Below are 21,798 nucleotides of genomic sequence, written 5' to 3' on the forward strand. Positions count from 1 at the left end.
ATTGTGCAAATGTAAAGCGTCACGAAAAGCTGAATCTGATTGGATTCCCCTTGTCGTGAACAGATAGCAGCAACCGTTCGAACAGCATCCTATCTTGAACGGATAACACATGGCAAGCGAACGGTTTTTCTCATGAGAGGTCAGATTTACTGTTCAATGTTTATAATTTTCTTTTTAATTGTAGTGGCAGCAAGAATTGTGCTTCACAAGACAGATAAACATGACAACTGAATCTCACCTTCTGTCGAAACAGCAACACAGCAACAAATACAAGGACGAGTTGCAATCAAATCCGGGAAATTGCAGTACTGTTATTTTTTACACACACTTGACCGACACACTTCATTTCAATTGCGATTGCGGTAAATAAACGGTAAGTAATTGTGTTGATCGATGAGCAACCGCAATGTTCGCCAATGTTCTCTTTGCCCAAAACTCTTTCAGCACAGTATTTGAAAGTATAGCCCTTTAAGCTTGCTGTGCTATTTCACACACTAAAGCGTGTTGTGGCACGCCATCTTTTGTTTTCGAAGTTTAACATGCTTCTTTGTTTGACTGCATTGTTAGTGTGTGCACGCTTATTGTTCCTAGTGTGTCCAACCAAACTAAAGAGTTTACTAATGAAGTGTGCTCCTGAACACACTTTAAGCGTGCTAAAGTCAAATTCTTTCATTTCCAAGTGGAAGCGTGTTGTGAGTGTGCTATCACCTTTATCCCTGTTTTCCTGTGGAGGGTCACATTTGCTCCCCCAGCTATCCCTACATGAAGTTAAGGAGTTAACAATGAAAAGTTTAACAAACTTCTAATCAGTTACCGTCTTTTAGTATGTCATCATATTGTGTCCAGCTGACGAAAATATTGATATCTGAAGGCCTCTTTTTCGATCAGGAACTAGCATTTTGTTTACTTGAAGGACCATTTCCAATTTTCTAACCCCAATAGTACTTCACACTAAAAACGGCTCTTTTAGGAGCCACCAAACTTGTAAAAGCAATGACCAATGTGTACTCTGATATTATTAGTTTTATGAAGTTCTTATTAGTTTGCTTTGCAAACTTACAAATTTTCAATGAGAAGTGTTAATTTATGCTTATTTATGGTAACTTAATTTTAAATTTTTCTCATTTGTGCTGATCAATTCAAGAATAATCAACCGTTACTTTGACTATTAATAAGCCTCTTGGATTAGCTCAAGGTCAAGATACTCCCATAAAGATATACCTGGCGCAAATTTGGACACTGAATTGTCCTTAGAAGTTTTCGTAGCGTTGTATGTCTGTACGCTTTAGTTTTATTAATATTGACTATATATGCAAGTTTCAAAGTCTCATGTAAGGCCGTAGAGTCGTAGAGTCGTTGAGTGGTATATCCTTATAGCTTTATATTGCTTATTAGAGATGTAGAGCGAAAACATAATATTTTATTTATCTAAGCTACATGTATAATTACAACGACTGTTCATTTATTGTTTTTCGAAACGCAGCGTTACATTGCCCATTTTTCTTTCGAGTACTTAATTAGATGCAAGCTATATCATTCTCCATGATATTTTACTGTTAAGTATCTGTAATGTATAACCTCTACGGTTCTACTTGGTACAGCCGTAGAGTCGTAGAAACAGGTAATGTATTTGTTTTGAAATTACTGCTACGTTTATCCCATTGTTCTTGTAGTTGCAGCCGAAGCATTTACGTTCCATGTATAAAGTTGTACCCACTTTTACGCATTTACCTCGCTACGCCTCTACGGCTGTACTGCTTTACGCCTGTAAGGCTCTACGTAGAGTTTGAATGAACCTTCCCTCAAAAGTTTACTTACACTGTAAAACTCCCCTCAAACAAGCTTATTAATTGCAGGGACAGACATTGGTTCCAAATTCTATCAAATCTTTTTTTTTCCCATAGACGATATTTCCATAACATCCTTTATTTTCTATTCAGTTTGAGGGACGTTTGTTCACCTCATTATTGTGGTACCATACATTACATTACAGTAGAAATTCATCCCTTGATTTCAGAGTTACATTATCGCTTTATTTAGCTGCCGTTACGTGCAGAAAATCTTTATAGATAAGACGTTTATGCTTAAACGTGTTCATTTTTTTTAGCATTTACTTGTTTGTTACCGTTTTCCATTTTCCATATTAGCTAACGCACAAGTAATGCCCTCATATCTAAAGGGTTTACCGTTACACACAGGTTGTTTGCTTGCTTTTTTTTCTTTTCTTTCTGTGACAGGCCTGACATGACTCCTGCGGGTTTCGTGATGTTGTATGTAATTAGTTTTGCTCTAATGAGTATACCTTTTAGAGATCTGCCTCTTATGTAAGAGATAATGGGTGGTTCCCGAAAAATCTCTCGAAGCAGGGGTTGTTTCTCAGTGATATGCCATTTGCTCATTAAAATTGTTTTGAGATTTTGCACTAATGGGTTGTATTTTCTGACGAAAGGCAATATGATTTTTCGTACCTTCTGTTTTTCCTGTAGCGCGTATTTTCTCTCTAAGAATTTGACTTCTGCGAGGGTCTTTTCAACTATGTTGTTTGGATAGCCTCTGTCGCGTAATCACGACTTGAAATTATTAATGCTTTCTTCAAAAAGCGCTTTTGAAGAGTTAGTTCTAAGAAGTCTGAGGGCTTCCCCTTTGATGAAGCCCTTCGCCACACCGGGGGCGTGACAAGAAGAGAAATACGTGTACTGAAAGGTTTCAGTAGGTTTGAAATGTGTGCGGATGTCTAGGACAGTCTAGCGCTGCGTGCCACGAGAGGCAAGGAACAGACGAGGTATTAACAGCAAGAGAAACTGTATTTCTGCCATGTGCGATCTCCTCACATACACAATCTATGTCCCGGATTCCGGGACCGAGAGGGGTCTCGGGACTAGTTCCCAACATCTCCCCCCTTATATAAAAAAAAAAGGAAATGTCTCTTACAAAATACAACAATGGGCCCTATAAATGGCCTAAGAGAATAAGCAACTGTAAGTCAATGTAGACCTCTAGGTCAGTTCATAGTCTTCAAACCTCGAAGGAGGTTTGATGATCCTCGTTCTTGTTCTTGTGTTCCCTAGAATGGGTTCTGTAGGTTTGTCTTGGCTGGCTAGAGTTGCAAGATTCGTGGACCCATTTTTTGAGAGTCTCTCTGTTTCTGCGTGTTGTGTCTGCGCTGGGGGATGATTGTTACATGTAACTACAGTTTCTTCTGCTTGTGGTGTTATGGTGACGTTGCCGTTGTCCGGTGGTGGTTCCTGGATCAGTGGCGGAGGGGTGGTCTGTGTTGGTGGAGGAGACTGTTCAACTGTTGGCGTGATATGAACCCGGTTTCTACGGATGGTGCTGTTCGGTGTCTGAATGGTGTATGATCTGGGTCTGTCCTGGGAGAGGATAGTTCCCTGTATCCATGGATGACCCCTCTGTGTAGGCGGAGGTTTCGCATAAACGCTTGAGCCAACAGCAAGCTCGGGATGTACTTTGGTTGGTGAGCTGTCGTAGTAGCGTTTGCTCGCAGCTCGCTTCAAGGTGAGCTCTTGAGTGACGACAGCTAGGTTCACGGGTGAAGGCTTGATGAGGTGGTTTGGTGTTGGCAGTGTTGTCCTTGTACGTCGACAGAGCATACGCTGTGCAGGTGAATATGTGAGTCCCTGGGGCAGCATGTTCCTGTAATTTAGCAGTGCGGACTGGAGGTCAGTGGATTTCTTCAGTGCTGTTTTGGCCACTTTGACGGCAGCTTCAGCTCTCCCATTGCCTCTAGGGTGATATGGTGAGGAGGTAGTGTGTTTGAATCCATATTGTGTGGCAAAGTCCTCATATTCCTTGCTTGGGAATTGTGAGCCATTGTCAGTATGGCACATCTGTGGTATGCCAAACCGCGCAAAGTGGGTCTTGGTCTTGTTTATTACTGTGGCAGAGAGGGTGTCCTGGAGTTCGTCGACTTCTATCCAGTCCGAGAAATGGCAGACAGTAACCAGGTAGTCCTTCTGCTCATGGCTAAAGATATCTTGGCTCACAATTTGCCACGGCTGCATTGGGATTGGTAACGACTTCATAGGTTCTTTTGTAAGAGTTTTACTGTACTGGGCACAGACACTGCAGGTGTCGCACATGTCTGAAATGGCTTTCCTCATGCCTGGCCAGAATAGGACTTCGCGGGCCATGTGAATGTTTGACTCTGCTCCAAAGTGGTTCGCATGTATTTTCCCAAGCATTGTTGAGTACATGGACTGTGGAACTAGGACTTGCTGACCTTTGTAAATGATTCCATTGTGTATGCTTAGTTCCTCTCTGAAGGTCCAGAAAGGGCGGAGGTTGGTGGCCAGGTGTTGTTTGTCGTCGGGCCAGCCAGAGATGATAGTTTGTTGTAGATCAGTCAGGGTTTGATCCCTTTTGGTTTCTGATTTGAGGAGTTCTTCTGTGACATCTGTGAGACGGGGGTTGTGGTCATTCTCGGAGTGTTCAAGTTCAAGGCGGAACACTTCAAACCCTGTTACATTTGCATGCACTGGGGTGGGTAAAGCAGCGCAGGATAGTGTGTCTGCTATATGAAGGCTTGTACCTTTCTTGTAGTGTAGGCTAAACTGATATCTCTGAAGTCGCATTAGCATTCGCTGAAGACGTGCGGGTGACTTATGAAGTGGTTTCTTGTAGATGGTTTCTAGGGGTTGGTGGTCGGTGTGCACTGTGATGTCTGACTTGCCAAATAGCCAATGATCAAATTTCCCAAACGTGTTGCAGATGGCAAGATGTTCCTTTTCGAGTTGAGAGTAGCGCTGTTCTGTGCTGTTCAGGCTGTTTGAGGTAAAGGCGACTGGTTGGGGTTTACCGTCAGCATTTGGTTGGAGGAGCGCTCCCCCCAGGCCTTCTTTGCTGGCGTCTACTTGGAGTACCACAGGTTTCGCTAGATCATAGTATTGGAGGATTGGTGCAGTGGCGATCAATTGCTTTGCATCATTGAATGCTCTTTCTTGAACCTCTGTCCAGGAGAATGGGAGATCTTTCTGTGTTAGGGCAGTGAGGGGTCTAATGACGGTACTCAGATTTGAGCAGTATGGCGATAGGTAGTTGGCCATTCCCAGAAAGCGTAAGAGGGCTGCCCTGTTTCTCGGTTTGGGCATAGTAGTTATCGCAGTGACTTTGTCAGGGTCAGCTTTCATCCCATTTGCTGTGATGATGTTGCCCATAAACTTCACCTCTGGTAACTTGAACTGCAGTTTTGTGGGGTTTAGTTTAATGTTCTTTTGGAGGCAACGTTCCATTAGGGCTACAAAGCAACGATCATGATCTCGCTCAGCTTCAGTGAAATCTGTTCCCTCTCCAAAGACCAAAATGTCGTCAGCTATACAGATTATGCCCTCTAGACCCTCCAGAGCAGAAATAAGTTGCATCTGAAATTCTTCTGGAGCACTTGAGATCCCGAAGGGAAGGCGTTGCCAGCGGTAGCGGCCATAAGAGGTGTGCATTGTGGTCATGCGCGAGGACTCTTCGTCAAGAGGTATGTGGAGGAATCCATCGCGTACATCGACAAGAGAGAAGCATTTTGCATGGGTTAGTTTATGAAGCTGCTCGTTGAGAGTTGGCATTTGGTAAATGGGACGAAGGATGGCTTTATTTACCGTCTGGCTGGGGTCGATGCATAGTCGGACTTTTCTGGGAGTTTCTCTGATGACTTCATTTGAGCACCATGGAGTTGGTTCATCAACCTTAGTTATGATGCCGGCATTCTCGTATTTGTCTAGGGCACTCTTTTCTGCCGCCCGTTTTGCCACTGGGATGCGGTGGATAGGCATTTGAACTGGTGTTACATCGTGTTTGATTTCAAAATGCACAGGGGGCCCAAGGCAGCCGAGACCTTCAAAGTTCTCAGCATATTCCATTAGAATGTGTTCTTTTTGAAGCGCACTTGCGGGGGGTAGTCGCCGTTTAGCAGGGATGTTGATCGGTTGAGACGGAGAAGGGAGTGGGTTACAGGTGCTTGGTCTGTTGTTGTGGAGTTGTTCGATGTGGTTGCATTCCACTTGCTCTTGTGCTTGCATTTCCTGTGCAGTGGGCGGGGTGTCCTGTGCTTCGTTGTAGTGGGCGATCGTTACTGACGGAGATAGAGAGAAGATAGTGTCTGATTCAATTCTGATAAGTCCCAATCTTTCACTGTCGCCCCCTGATAAGAGGGCGGGCTTGTTGGCCATGATGTCATCTGGTAGGATTTGGAAGGTTGGGTGACATACTGATTTTTCCTTTGGCATAGCAGCTCGACTTGGCCCAAAGGTCTCAGTGGGCAAGTGTTCCCATATGGTTGTAAGAGAAAAGGTGATTTTGACATGTGGATGTCTTGGCCTAGAGTGGTGAGGGTACTATGAGATAGGGTGTTGCACGAGGCTGCTGTGTCAATTTGGAATGTAATTGGCTGGAAGTGTGAGCCGGTAGCTGACGGCCAGTTTTACAAAGTATTTCCTCTTCTTCTGTGGAGTTCCTAGAGAGTAACATTGCTCGTGATAATAATCCGCATATACCATGTGGTCGGTTGGTTTGTCTCCACTAAATTGCAAGTGATGCACATCTTCCCGACGTCGACTGCTGCCCCTGTTACTGGGTGTTTGGCTGGGGTTCCGGTTGTTGCGAGTGGAAGGAGGCAATGGGCCTCCCCGTCGTTGTGGTGGTTGGCCGTTTGCCAGGCAGACATTGGCGAAGTGGTCATTGATACCGCATTTCGAGCATGATTTGCCCCGTGCTGGGCATTGTTTCCATGGGTGAGGTCCCCGTTTGTCTCCACACCAGTGGCATGTTCCAGGCTCTCTTCGTAGTTTCATTTCTTTATGTTTCACCCAGTGGACTCGTTCCTCGGTGGTTGATTTTGAGGAGTCGGTTATCAGCTTGTTTGCGGTGTAGGCAGACTCTAGGGCCTTGGCTTCGGTCACCACATCTGCCATGCTCTTAGGTGTGTTGTCAGGCTTGAGATGTGTTTTTAGCAACTCGGCTCGCATGGCGTCGTTGTTGAGTCCAAATATAAATTTGTCGTGGTACATTTCGTCACTGAGTGTTCCGTAAGAGCACAGGCTTCCGGCTTGCCTAATTCTTACTTCCCATGCTTGTACCGATTCGGTCAGGGTTTGGTTATGGCCCCAAAACTTAAATCTGTCGGCCAGAATTGAACTGCCGGTCGATCCCGTGTAGTGGATGCGAAGTTTCGCCATCCATATCCAAGGTTTGGCTCTGTCAACAGTCGCGATCTGAGGTTCTATCGTGTATCGTATTACCTGAAGTGCTTCGTCTGGCATGGCCGATCGAAGTGCGGCGATTTTGAGCTGGGGTTTCTTGTAATACTCGGCTGGCTCCGTCTCTGGGTCTTTGTCCAGGTTACGGTAGTCTGCTTGAACGCAATAATCATTGAACCTGACTTCGAAGTTTTTAAAATTTTCGGAAATGTTTCCGGTTAGGTTGAGTTCTGGGCGCTTGAGGTTCGACGCCATGAGTTTGTGTATCCAACGTAACGTTGCGAGAAGAGGTTTCGTGATCGAAGTTTTCGCTGGGGCAGTTCTAAAAAAAGGTTGATCCCACTTCTGACACCAAGTCTAGCGCTGCGTGCCACGAGAGGCAAGGAACAGACGAGGTATTAACAGCAAGAGAAACTGTATTTCTGCCATGTGCGATCTCCTCACATACACAATCTGTCCCGGATTCCGGGACCGAGAGGGGTCTCGGGACTAGTTCCCAACAGGACTGACTCCTCATAGAATCTTTTGCCTTTAAATACTGTAGTGTCTAGGAAGTTTGTATCTTTCTCTGATATATTGGCCGTGAATTTAATGGTAGTATGATGCCTGTTGGTTTCTAAGATAAAGAGATCAATCTCTTCTTTTGTTGTATCCCACAAAGAAAATATATCATCGATGTATCTTTTCCACTCAAGTGGTTTTGTTTTGCTCTTGTTGATGATTTCGGTTTCAACTGCTGACATAAAGATATTGGCAAAAGCAACTGCCATTTTAGTGCCCATCACAGTGCCGTGAGTCTGATGGTAGCCTCTTCCACAAAATTGGAAGGAGTTCTCTTGAAGTATAAGTCTAAGCATTTTCCTTGGCGCATTGGTTGGTATCGGAATTTCTCCTGGATAGAATGTTTCGTATGCTTTGCATACAGTTTCCATACCCTCTTCTTGAGGGATGTTGGTGTACAGGCTGGTAACATCTAGTGATACCATAATTGCGTTGTGTGGGACTTTTGTCTTTTCTACAAAATTGATGAAGTCTTCTGTATCCTTGAGATACGATTTTTGTGATTTTGCTATTGGCTGGAGGATGTAGTCTACAAATGATGATATTCGTTTTGTTGGACCATTACAACCTGATATTATAGGTCTTCCTACAGGTGTAGGTTTGTGAATCTTTGTAAGTGGGTAAAACACTGGTATGCGTGGTGGGTCTGGCGTTTGACATAGCCATTTCTTTGTCATATCATCGACGTAGTTATGACGGTGGAGCTCGTTGATGAGGTCTTGAACTTTGTTGAATGTTTCTCTAACCATAGATGTTTCTAGGGGCAGGTACTTATTTTTATCGTCTAGTTGTACCTGGCACTCTTCAATCTTATCTTTTTTGTTCATTATGACTGTTGTTGATCCCTTGTCTGCCTTTTTAATGTTTATTTCAGAATTTGTTTTAAGCTCTCTGATAGCTTTATGTTCTTTGTGTGGCAGGTTGTGTTTTGGCTTTGATAATTTAATTTCTGCGCGCTCTGTTTTGACTCCCTCTAGGTAATTTTCTAGAGCGACTGATGGTTGTGCTGGTGGTTCCCAGGGTGATTTAACGTAGAAAGGATGTGGCTCTTTTTCTTGGCCATGAAAAATGTATTTTAGGCGCATTCGCCTTTCAAATTGTTTGAAGTCTTGTAGGAGTTGTCACTTAATGCGAGTTTCTCCCATGGTTGGTGTAGGAATGAATTTTAAACCCTTCGATATTAGATTTATCTGGTCAGTTGACATTTTGTAATCTGAGAGATTTTTAATGTATTTCTGGTTGCTGATTGCGGATTTTTTGTCTTTATCTCTCTTCGTTATTTTTCTTCTGTCATGATGTTTCTTGTTTTTAACCTTGCACTTTTGTGTTTCCCTGCCCTTTGCCATTTCGTCAGAAACAAAACAGGGATAAGATTTATCTTTTTTATTTTGGTTTTCTTCAAACTTTCTCATAAGTGCATCAAATTTCTCGATCCTCTGCATCAGCGTGTTGGCTAATGTACTTACATTCTCACTACGTGCCTTAGGCTTATTGTCTCTGGCCAGAAGTGGCCGGTTTTTGATAAGTTTCTCATTGTCAGTTTTCCTTGCCTTGGCCAGGTTCATTTTCTGCTCTGTTTTTCTTAGTTTGTTCTTGTTGCGTTCTATTTTCCTGTAATGGAAACGTGTGAATGCACCAACCAGCTTTTGTTCAGCATCCTTTCTGATGTGGTTTATGTCCTGCTTGAAGTCTTCGTCCTGCACAATGTTTGCTCGAATGTTGTATCATAATGATTTTGGACTTGTTTTCTTCTCAGTGTGCACCTTTAGCTTCTGGATAGAATCTTCAGATTTTTTGATTTTCTTCTTCAAGGCTATGGTGCTGTTGTCATATCTTGTTCTTTTGCTGGTGACTTTAGGGCTGTACGTTTCTGAGGGGCGTTTGCAGGTTGGCGGTCATTGGCCACTCTCCAGCTCGTCTTCACTGTACAACAGCTCTTCCTCGTTTACGGCATTAATTTCGTTTTTGAGTGCTAGCGACGATGAATTGCTCTAACATGCGCGTGATACGTAAGTTGCAATTTCAAATGTGTGTAAACGGGGTTTGAAACAAGAGGAGGAGTATAGGTGGAAAGATGAAATTTTTTAACAATTGATATACTAGAAGAAAATTTCTATAATGCTCTCTCCCTTTCCATTTTATATTGTGTGGAATCAGCAATAGCCACCTGCAATAACAAAATCTCTTTAAGATTAAGAACTAATGTATTCGAAAATATCAAGCAAAAGGTACCGATTTGCGTAACAAGATTGTTATAGCAAGACTTGGAAGGTGAGACTTTATCCCCTTCTAATACAATCATTGGGAAATTATAAAGCTAAATACGTTACAAGTTTCCGTCTATTTTAAAAGTAAACTTTTAAAAAGCGAATGCTCTGAGAAAAAGTGGTGAACCATGCATAAGGGCCTTTTGGCTAAAAACTACCCTAGCGACTTTTAAAATTTTGCTAGCAATCGAGGTTATGGGAGTTCAGGAACAATAATGGTGTAATACAGAGCCGGAATGGGTAATAGGTGATCGGAAGATTATGATTTGAAAACATTGAAATTTTTGGGAAAGATACATGATTTCAAAACGTAGAGAAAATGGAAGGACAAGGAGTTTGACCTCACGATATATACGATAAGGCCAAAAAGATGTTGTAAGTAACAGCCTGCGAACCAAGTAGCTTACATATCAAAAAAACACAGATCCGAAAACAGTATGTTGCTACAGATGTTTAATGAAAATTACAGGGCAAGGGTTTCGCTATTGGTACATAAATACGCGTGGAAAGAAAAAAAGTGACCAAAACTCAGAGTAAAGAACCAAAAAAAAAAAATAATAAGGTTAGAAGACATAGCATACAAAATTACAAGCACATAGTTTAGAGTACAACAGTAGAAGTGTAGAGGCGTAGAAATGTAGACACCTACAGGCGTAGAAACGTAGAGGCGTAGAAGGGTATAAAATTTTAATAAAAAGTAGATTAGTGTAAAGAAGTAATTTAAAAGAAAAATGTAGACACAATAGTGGTAAGGATATATTATAGTAGGAAGAATAAGGGAAGAAAAATTTAAGGTTTAACTAAATATATATTAGGAAAAGTAAAATAACCAAAAAAGTATAAATAAATTGAACTGTAAATTTCAAAGGATGGATGAGATAAACCTCAAAATGGGATTAAATCGTCCAAAAAATAGCAGCACATTATGCGGCAGCATTATGAGGAAAAAATCATACAAGAAAGTGAGAAAGTTGTCGAGAACCTGTTTGGATGTGTCATTTTGTACATTGTGGAATAAATTGGCAATAACAATACATTGGTTGCTAAGGGAATGCAAACGCGCATTTGGAAAAAACAAGGAAAATTAAAAATAGGCCAAGAACGTGCCGCAAAAGGCTGGTGAAATAAGAAGGCTAGGGGTGAGCCATAGGCATATATGTGTAGAACTCTACGAAAACTTCTACGCCAAATAGTGTGTCCAAATCTGGCCCACACTTGCATACAGACCAACTAAGCTCGGTTAATAAGATGTTTATTATATGGCACTAGAGGACAAGAACAATTTAATTTGTTCAATGTAACTGGTTTGTACTAGCTGACATTTTGGTTGTGAACAGTGATGAGCCGAACTTAATTCTGCCAGAGTTTGGTCGCCTCTTTTCTTTTTTTCCTCATCAGGCTTTTTGGCACTTCCGTGAATAAATATTGTTAGAAGAAAATAGTCAATGATTTTGCATTTTAGTTTGCAACTTTTTCACCGCAAAATGTAACCAGTCTAGATGCCGGTCTAAATGGGAAAATCTAGACCGCTTTCAATATCGATTTCAGCCAGTCAAATCTGTGAATTCGGTAGTTCCCAGTCCTTGTGAGACACAGCCATATGACAATATAAAATATTAACCTACATTCATTATTTTCCACAATTTTCCACTTATAATTGAAAGGCCGCGTGCAAGAACGTCCCCTAGACTTTTTGGCCATTTTGAAAGTGCTCAAAAATAGCTGAATTTTGGCATGTAGGCTTCGTTTTACCTGAGAAACATTGCTCTGAAATTATTTTGGCTGGGGCGCTCTTCGTGCTAGAGAAATAACGTATGAAAAAAACTCAGTTTTCCAAGCGGCATGTTTTGGAGATCTTTTGTTGAACAAAAAACAAAAGAAACCTTATTATTTTGTTCAGCAGCAAACAGGCAGACTGTTTATAGTGTATTCCACTGAATCTTAGCTGTCTTAAAGTCAAAGGAAAATAGTATATAGAGGGGAAATCTGGGAACAGATTGTTTACATCGGTTATTGTGACGTGAACACAAAACGTGAATTGATCAAGCGGCAAACGAAATACCACCGAACAAAAAAGAGATGTGCCGCATTAGAGCTCTGTCAACTAATATCTTAAGCATTGTGTTTAAGTACCTTGTATGCCTGCCTGGTGGTTGAGAGGCATCATAAAGCCTCGATAAACCTGTAAGTCATCAGCACGTTTTAAAGAATCAAAATGTGTTCTGAAACTTCGAAGGCAGCTGATATACCGTAATCCTGTTATCGGCGTTCAAAGTCAGATCGAGCCAGGCAGCATAGTCCAAGAGCAGTTCTTGCCCAAGAAAAATACCCTCTCATGAGTTGTGGCCCATTTGCCAAGCGTTGCTAGTGTCAAAGTTTGGAAAGCGAGAACTGGTTTTAGAGTGATAAAATTTGTCTTGTATTGACCACCATGTTTTCCTGCGCACGAGGTGTAAAGACCCTTCCCGGCATGCATTGCGATTACGTTCTGCTCGCGTTTCTCGAACTGGTAACTAGGTTGTTTCGGCTTTTTTCATTTAAAGATAATAATGGCCAACAAGTAGTGATCGATTGTAACATAGATCTGTGATCCAGGTTGCATTGATTTTATTTCATATCGGCATGATTTGTAGTGTTTTAAACTTCTGGGATCAGCGGACATGCAGATGTATGGAGACCCGTACGTTGCGCAGAAGGGTTAATTTGTTAATCTGTTAGGCGGTGCACAACATAAAGCTATGATCCTGTTTGTCGAAAAATATGTATTTATCTCATGATTTTTAGCCATTTAAGACGTTGCTGTATTTGGAAAAGTGCTTATTTAATGTTTATTTGTTCAGTGCAGATAATCATTGTCCGAGATAACCAAAGTAAGTTCCAGATGTTAACACTATTTTCCGGCCGCCATATTTTACCTATTTAAACCTGAAATCAACATTTTTGAGCTTATACGTTGCATGAAATTAACATTCTGCTGTTTTCTAAGTGAAATCAACATCCTTTCTGTCATGCGTTACATGAAATCAACATTTTTACCTATTCAGACCTGAAATCAACATTTTTGAGCTTATACACTGCATTAAATCAACATTTTTCTGTTTTCTAAGTGAAATCAACATCCTTGCCGTCACGCGTTAACATGAAATCAGCATTTTTACCTATTTAGACCTGAAATTAACAATTTTTAGCTTATACGTTGGATGAAATTAACATTTTGCTGTTTCTAAGTGAAATCAACATCCTTGCCGTCACACGTTAACGTGAAATCGGCATTTTTACCTATTTAGACCTGAAATCAAGATTTTTGAGCTTATACGTTGCATGAAATTGACATTTTGCTGTTTTCTAATTGAAATCAACATCCTTGCCATCACGCGTTAACGTGAAATCGGCATTTTTACCTGTTTAGACCTGAAATCAACATTTTTTAGCTTATACGTTGCGTGAAATTGGCATTTTGCTGTTTTCTAAGTGAAATCAACATCCTTGCTGTCACCCGTTAACGTGAAATCAGCATTTTTACCTATTTAGACCTGAAATCAACATTTTTGAGTTTATACATTGCATGAAATTAACATTTTTCTGTTTTCTAGGTGAAATCAACATCCTTCCCGTCACGGGTTAACATGAAATCAACATTTAAACCTTTTTTGACCTAAAATCGACATTTTTGAGCTTTAACGTTGCGTGAAATTGACATTTTGCTGCTTTCTAAGAGACATCAACATCCTTGCCGTCGCGCATTAACATGAGTCAACATTTTAAGCACTTTTGATCTGAAATCAACAAATTTGAGCTTAGATAAGTTGCGTGAAATTGACATTTTGCTGGTTTCTAAGTAAAATCAAAGTCCTTGCGGTCGCGGTGGGCTGATCCTTTGTTATGATAAACCGAGGCGAGACTTCGGCTTTATGACAAAGGCTTGGCTTGGCTATTATAACAAAGGATCGGCGCTGTTTATCATAACAAAGGCCCGGCTTCGTTTATTTGAAGGACTCGGCGGACAAAGGGCGTCAGGTATTTTAATCAAAAGTGAACTTCGTCGAAAACGCTCCAAATTTCGCATGCAGTTTCGTTCAGGTATGTTAAGCAATGTCCCGTAGTTTTCGCACTAAAGTTCGCTTCGTTCTCGAGATATTGCGTATGCAATAAACCACTCGCTTTTTCCAACCTATGTGCCTTTTTTGCATACATTATTTCTCGAGAACGAAAAGCAACCCAGCAAAAAAAACTTCAGAGCAATGTTTCTTACGTGAAACAAAGCCAACATGCCAAAATTCACTTTCAAAAATGGCCGAAAAATCTAGGGGACGTTCTTGCATACGGCCTTTCAATTAAGGTTAAACCCTATTTTTACCTCGTTGTCATATGTACCAGTGGCAGAAAGAAGACTTTCTTTAACTGTGGTTAATTTTAACTATAACTTCTTTCTCAGCTCCAGACATGTCATCTTCAAGAAGGAGACGTGCACTTCCAACAAAAATAAGGTGTCCTCTGGCTTTGGTGGCTGACTTCAGATTTTTCAATGAAATGGGGCAGAGCTCTAGAAGGAAAACTATCAATTATATGGTTGGCATTATCAAATTTTACTTGTTAGCCATTTACAGAAGTGGTCAGCAATTATTTGTCATTTTGGATATCATCTTGCAGTCCTTTTTAAGAAGTACATTTTATAGCAAGACTTACTGAAGATATTTTATGAGTCATTCCACTAAGATGATTCTCAAATTGTGCACTTGTGGAATAGTTTTGCAAGTTACATTTAAATTTCTCTCATCTTGAAAGTACAGTCAAACTCCTATTAAGCAGCCACCTATTATAAGTGGCCACCCCCTATTAAGTAGCGAGATATCAAAGTCCTGAAATCATTGTCAGTAAAATGCTGTAAATGAAACCCCTATAACGCGACTTTGGCCACCTTTTGGTCAGCAGATATTTGCCACCAATTAAAGGCTATTCACAACACTATGAAATATGCACCTTACTCAGGAGGGAGGGGGTGACTATTGTTTTCCGGTATTGATTTGTGACCGACTCATCACTGCCAGTGCGACGTCACATAGCAACGAGTGAGCGCTTCGAGTAGCCTATTCAGATTACGCCATTGAAGAAGGACAACAGAGGCTAAGAAAGACAAAAAAAACAGGTCTAATATCGCTTTTGTTCACTATCTAAGTGTAGGTTTGTACAATTTGTTGTTGCTTTTTGTCTGTGTGCATTATCTGTTTTAGTTTTGTGAGCACCTAGTTGTGCTTTCTTGTTGAATTTTGTTGTGGGTAAGTGGCGGGACCGCCATCTTGAAAACGGGACGAGAGAAGTCAACATAAAACATTCGCGTTTTCTCTCTTAAATGTCTTACCAATAGTCTTGTTAATAGGGGGTTTTATGCATTGATAATATACGTTTAATCCGCTTGTCTTTCTATGTCAATTGAACCAGCTGTTCCTCTCATCAATCCGTTTGAGTGTTGGGATGCTGTGTATTTCTTGATTTCCACCAAAATTTCCCTGTGATGTGGTCGCTTTTTGTTTGTTTTGAAGCACCCTTGTTGGTAGTTATCAGGCATTTGAATTCAATTCTTTGTGTTTCAACTTCGTTTGCCTTTTGTGTTGTAATTGTGTCCGCTGTATGGTGAAATTTGTTGGTTTTAATCATACAGCAGCTTTATTTGTTGGCTTTTTCCTGTCTAGTTGCAAGTGTTGACTTTTTGCTGTTCACTGTAATTGCAGTGTTCAGTGTTGTGGTTTTCAAATTTACAATAAAGTTAAATTATAGTTTGCCTGAGTAAGCTGTTTTTCTTTTTCTTTTTGCCACTTACATTTTGGTGTAAAATATTTACATTTATGGTGACATCAATTTTGCCTTATGATTTATCTTTTATCACAACCTGACAACTTGGCTTATTCCTGAACAATGCCACATCTTGAGTGATGCTGCAATTGCCTCCAAGATTTTCAAGATTGCATTGTAGTCTTTTCATCCCTTTGAGTTCCTATCATATTCCAAGTAAAAAAACAACCCTCCACTAAATGTCACCAAATAAATATTGCTGCACAGCACTCAAAATATAAGTGACAGTGACTGCTAAGAAACATGTTAGAGTGCTGAAATGCCGTAAAGACAATCAAATATTTATTCTTGTTTATTATATTTGTTAATTTAAACAAGTTTTAAGCCTATAAGCTCTTTTTATTTATTCTGCTTTTATATTCATCTCCTGCTCTTCACAGGTCCACATCAGCCTATAGTTTCAATTATGAATATGTAACAAATTAATGCATCAAATATTTTTAGATGTAAACTTTTGTACGACAAAGGTGAAAACTTACCTAATCTGGCTGTCTGAAACATGGAAAGTACTTGGCTGTTTTTTCAACATGGCCACTCTTTGCACTTTAAAGGGATTGATGTGATGAACCACAAGCACCGAAGAATGGAAATTCCACATACACGAAGCCAAGTATACCCTCTATCGAACCTCCTATTCTTGTATCAAAAGGGCTCTGCTTCGCCATGCAGTGACCCTCAAAAGGTCAATCAGCTAACAGTTTTGCTCGACAAATTTGGTTCAAAACAGAAAGTTCTCACTCAATTTATCTTCCTGTTGAATACTTTGGCTCACAGAAAGTACCAAATAAAGATTCCTCAATATAATATAAACCACAATATTTACGCACCTAAGCAAATGGGGCAGAAATTCCGAGCGAAATCCTGCATTTTTATCAACCTCTTCAACTTCACCCATTGGCCGCCATTTCGAATTTCATCCAAGTGAAAAAGTGACGTCACACTGGCAGTGATGACTCAACCAATGTTTTGCTAAGAGATGCCCCCTCCCTCCTGACCTTACTTAAGATGGAGCCATGGAGAGAAATCAAATTGTCTAGTTCAAATGAATATCTGTGCTTTGAGACTGTTAATAGTAGAACATGATCCAGTGGATTTCATTTTCACATGGCCTTTCTTGTTGTAGAAATACTAAATCAAAGACAGCTAATTAAATACGTGCAAATTAGTGACAAACGGCCATTTTAGGAGGGGGTCCCCCTAACTTGAAGGGAGTAAAATATTTTGACCTAATTTTTTGCCATGATCATTTACTCGCCAAACCCAACATTTGTGCCAAGCTTGAGCGAAATTAGTGATTTGAGCTGTATCACCTCCTGCCTGGTTCTTCCTGGTTTTCTCATGGACACACTCTTAAATGGTCACCCAAACTTTAATACATGTAGTTTGGCTTTGTTTTGGAAAAAGTGATGACAATTAAGAGTCCAACATTGGAAGTGATCACTGATTATAACATTCAAACACATGTTTACTATGATTGTTTTGATGTTAATCCATGTTCACTAAGCAGTGAACCCAATGGTTATTAATATAACTTCAGTGTTGAGTGCATGATTTTTTTTAAAGGATAATAGTATTTTTGTGACAAGTGCCTCAGGAAAACAGTGATACGTAGTCTTTATCATGTACAATAGTAGTCCCAAGCCTTTAGGCATGTTTCTAATTGAATAAATTGATGTTTCAACTAATTCCGGACAAACCCCTATTAAGTGGCCACCTCCCATTTCCGCGAGGGTGGCCGCTTAATAGGGGTTCAACTGTAGTAAATTGTGGCTAATATCAAAATTGAATTTCAACAGTTAAATTGTGCCCAGCAGTTTCTCTAAACTTGTAATACCTGATGATTTTTCTTTTTTCCATAGATTGGTGTGATAGACAGAGTGGATGGCATTTTTCAAAACACTGAATGGTCAAATGAATATAAAGGATATGGATTTGAAATTGAGGAAGTAAGTGAATGACCAGTTTGACATACATGTAGAGCTCTTTATTAAAATATAGTTCCAACCCTTTAACATGTACCTTGAGTCATAGAGGAAGAAGTGTTGCAGTACTGTTTACAAGCAGCTGAGGTGAAAAGCTCATGTAGTGGAAGCAAGTGTTAAGCTGGCACTATACATGCATTTTTAAAACAAGCAAACTGCTTGATTTGTACGTTATTGCAACATCTTCTTTGGTCATGTTGTTGGCCATGTGATCCTCAACCACACTACTTTGGTTGAGGATCCTGTGATAAATGCTTGCTGAATATGGTGTTATGCGATTTGATACAGAGAGCCTCCTTTAAGTGCCCATGTCTCCTACGGGTTTGGTATCTCAGTCTATAAAGCATAGGTATTAGTCTCTTACCCCTCCCAACTTCCCCCTAGGAATTATTAGCTTTAAAGTTCCCAGTTGAGCCAGGCACATTTAAGTTGGCCATTAAAACAATTTGGCGGTGTCTACTGATGTAGAAGGGCATTTGAAGAAGACATTTACTTCAAAATAAAAATGTGTGGTTCCAGAAAATATCCATACCCACCCCACAGAAGGTCACGGAAATTCCGAGGGATAGGGCACTCTGAAAGAGATAAATTTCCAAAGGGGAGGGAGGTACACAATGGGTTTTCTATTCAGATGGGTTAAAATGTGATCGAATAAACACTATTGTACTTTCCTAATCGATTTAGGTAACCAAACCAAATTAAATGTTCCATCCGTTGAAATAAACGTGAGATTCTTTGCCGTTTATTTTCCATTATTGTTGCAATTTGGACAACACAGACAGCGCTCCTGAGCATCAGGCTTGTTGAACAAAACTAACAAAATGCAAACAGTCAAGTGAAATACCAAAGAAGAGGTGCAGTAATACAATGAAGTTGGCAACATGTTGTACATTTTATACCTTAATAAAGATTGTGCCGTATTTTGCTTAAATGCAGCTGGTGCTTCCTCTGGTATTATTCATGCAGTCACTTGGGATTCGTACCCTGTATATTTAATTTGATACAAAAAAGTGACATGTTCTCGTACAAAATTATTCCCATTTCGGACCTACTATAACCTGGTTATCACATCTCTTTATTGTTATCCGTATAGTTAATAGTTTGCTAATGTTAGCAAAATCAATTCAATGCCATTTGTAACCGTGGACAGCGAGGACCACTGATTTCATTCAGCTACGACGTGACAAAATTAAAAAGTACTAAGGCATAACATGAATTTACACATTTATAAACTACAAAAACAAAGAGTATGCCTTTACTGATGTATTCCTTTGCTGAAAGACAAATTTAAGCGATATTTGGCAATCAGGTGTTTTGAAAAACATGTTGCATGAGTCTGATGGCTCTGCTTTCTCGCTATAACATGTGTAAAGTAATTCGAAATGTTGTTGGCTATGCATACATTAAAACTTCAGCAGGTTTATTTGAAAGAGCATTAAAACTTACAATACTTTTAGATTCTTGAATGATAACTTCTTTGAATAAAGAAAAGGTCAGCTGTTATGCCATTTTAATGGGGGTTAAGCACTTCTCTCAAACATTTCAACCCCAAGGGACACATCTGTATTTTACATCTAGAATAGACCTTATCATGGTTTTCAATGCCATCGTGACGGGTAGGCATAACGGTCGGAAATTGCAGGTAATTTTTCTAATTTTCAATACAGAAATGTCTGTAAATTTGGCTGGGTAGACGCAGTGGAAGGGGAAAAAATTACAGACAAATGTATGGAAAATTAGAAAAATTAACTGAGCATCTTCTAGCCAAGTATGTGACTTTTTCGGGTGAAAAATGATTTTTTTGTTCAAAAGCGCCCAAATTTTTGCATGTGGTCTCCAACTTAATAGGAAAACATTGCCCTGTGTTTGTATTGCTTGTTTTTCTCACCTGATGTACAAAACAAAGTGGAAAGTTTACTCGCTCAAAGACGAGATATGGAAATGAATTTCTTCAACTACGTTGTGACGTAAGCCTGCGTTTGCATTATTTTGGCGTGCAAGACAACATCAAGCTTTCGATCAGACAAGTTGAAACCTCACCTGTTGCACAAAGTCTGCTTATTTGACACATATTTGCGCCCGCCTGGTGGTGAAAGGACTTCATGAAGTCCGGAAACCCGTAAGTCACTAGCATATCTCAAAGAAGCGAGACGTGTTGCTGTTCCAAGATCGCTAAGCGATCGAAGGCACACTGAAGCCAGACGAGGAGTTTGAAAGCACTTCTCATGCAAAAAAAATGAGTCGATGGCGAGAAGTGGCCCATTTGCCAAATGTTGCTGTGCAGAACGTTTGGAAATAAAGAAGTGCTTTTAGACTCTAAAAACATCTGTTTAGTTGGCCCATAGGCCTTGCCGTGTTGAAGTTGCTCAGGGATATCCCATAATAATCTTTAATGCATCTCGATAGGTCTTGTCAGTCGATCTCAGTCGGCAATGGAAAACATGACAAACTTACATTTCGCTCAGCCAACGCAATATTAATTGAAACAGAATCGACGGAAAAGATATTTTTTTCACTGAGAAAAGTAATGTATTACTTCATTTAGACAAAAATAGCCCTGGGCCCCGATTCTTTCCAGGAATAAATGGCCAATGTTTTCATGTAAGAGAAATGGTTGATCCAAAGTCGTGATTGTTGACCATTGTTGTGTTACAGTGTGACAGTTGACCTTTCGGGAACTGGGGCAAACAAACGCCAATCATATTATGGACTAGCAGCCTTCGATCACTTGCCTTTTTTATCATGGAACCCCAATGGAATGATTCGTTTGTGAGGTTAGAAGATGGCGAGAGAAAGAGACAACAGTGGAAGTCTTTTTTCTTTAAATATGCCATTCCTTTTGCTATATATTTTCCGTTTGTTTTCAGTTTTCTCGCTTAGATTCAGTTCAGTGTTTTCACAAATATACAGGGTGTTTAATTATCGCAGAGACGGAGCAATTTCAGATTGACTCAGCCGTTCAAGTACTGTAATTCGGAAAAATCGTCTCTCTTCGAATGTCAAGCGTTAATTCCTTGTGGTTTTATAAGGTATTTGTTGTTCGTCATGCCGTCAAAGTAATGGCAAGCATCGCTGTTATAGCACATTGGATTTCAAAACATTTTACATCATCGCAGTAGCACCTATGAAATGTTGCATTTTGCGAGTGATTTTCACTTTTTTTTTAAAGAATGCAAACCGAACTCTTTTTTGTTCTAAACGAGTTTCATGTTTTCACTGATTGCAAAACGTTTCACTCTCAGAAGATAGGTAACCACCGCTAATAGACACTGGTCGTTGACTTTATTTAGATTCACGATCATGCTTGCTGTGTTTATGAAATGAAGCGTTTTCTTGTTTTATTATTTTCCCTAGGCTAGCACCAAAATAGAACTAACCCTAGCACAAAGTGTTTAGAGACTCTAACCCTAAGCCCTAGCCCTAGCCCTAGCCCTAGCCCTAGCCTTAACCCTAAACCCTAGCACTAAAACGGTAACCCTAACACTAAATGCTAACCCTAGGCCAAAGGTTAGGGTTTGCTTTTAGGTCTAACGCTAGCCGTGGGGTTATGTTACCTTTACTGTAACTGTCAAGTTATAGGCTCATTTTTCTTTAAGGCCCATGTTCATCCATTTCGTTTTGCGGCCCTGTATTATTGTTTTGAAGTCACCGTTGTCCTAATGTTTGTTTCTTTTTTTCCGAAGACAAAGCGCAAACCAGCTAAAAAAATGTACGGGGCTATGCTCTTCGGGCGCTTTTGAACAAAAAAATCATTTTCACCCGAAAAAGTCACTTACGTCAGTCTTGCACCAAGCCATTCAATTCCTTCAACCTTAGTATTTTAATGTTGCAACTAACAAATTGTGTAAAATTCGATTTTGCAAAAAGTTATTTGCCATCGGAATCCCATACAAACACTTTGCCTACACGCTTTGCCTACCCGTCAAGATGGCATTG

At 40.2% G+C, this 21,798-nt stretch overlaps 3 protein-coding genes and 1 pseudogene across 3 annotated transcripts in view; 1 reads left to right on the plus strand and 3 right to left on the minus strand.

The window, feature by feature from the left end:
- LOC110044338 (ADAM 17-like protease) overlaps positions 1–21,798 on the plus strand; it is a 69,652-nt gene that overhangs the window by 35,648 nt on the left and 12,206 nt on the right. The window contains exons 7-8 of the mRNA XM_089271601.1: positions 14,466–14,599; positions 17,740–17,826. Coding sequence (XP_089127727.1) covers positions 14,466–14,599; positions 17,740–17,826 — 221 coding nt within the window. The remainder of the gene's footprint in view (positions 1–14,465; positions 14,600–17,739; positions 17,827–21,798) is intronic.
- LOC149105259 (uncharacterized) lies at positions 2,148–2,892 on the minus strand (annotated as a pseudogene).
- LOC149105260 (uncharacterized) lies at positions 6,213–7,650 on the minus strand. Its single transcript, XM_089271602.1, has one exon. It carries the CDS (start codon positions 7,455–7,457, stop codon positions 6,375–6,377), a length of 1,083 nt encoding a protein of 360 aa, XP_089127728.1. The 5' UTR covers positions 7,458–7,650; the 3' UTR covers positions 6,213–6,374.
- On the minus strand, positions 7,643–8,877 carry LOC149105261 (uncharacterized). The gene has a single exon (XM_089271378.1). The coding sequence runs from the start codon at positions 8,846–8,848 to the stop codon at positions 7,643–7,645; it is 1,206 nt and encodes a 401-aa protein (XP_089127504.1). The 5' UTR covers positions 8,849–8,877.

The sequence above is a fragment of the Orbicella faveolata genome, unplaced genomic scaffold (genome assembly GCF_042242905.1).
Source record: "Orbicella faveolata isolate gen_17 unplaced genomic scaffold, um_ofav_v1 contig_34, whole genome shotgun sequence".
NCBI classification, from domain to species: domain Eukaryota; kingdom Metazoa; phylum Cnidaria; class Anthozoa; order Scleractinia; family Merulinidae; genus Orbicella; species Orbicella faveolata.

Bases quoted from the DNA above. Each gene is read 5' to 3' on its own strand.
- LOC149105260 (XM_089271602.1), bottom strand. From the start codon at position 7,457: ATGGCGTCGAACCTCAAGCGCCCAGAACTCAACCTAACCGGAAACATT.
- LOC149105261 (XM_089271378.1), bottom strand. From the start codon at position 8,848: ATGCGCCTAAAATACATTTTTCATGGCCAAGAAAAAGAGCCACATCCT.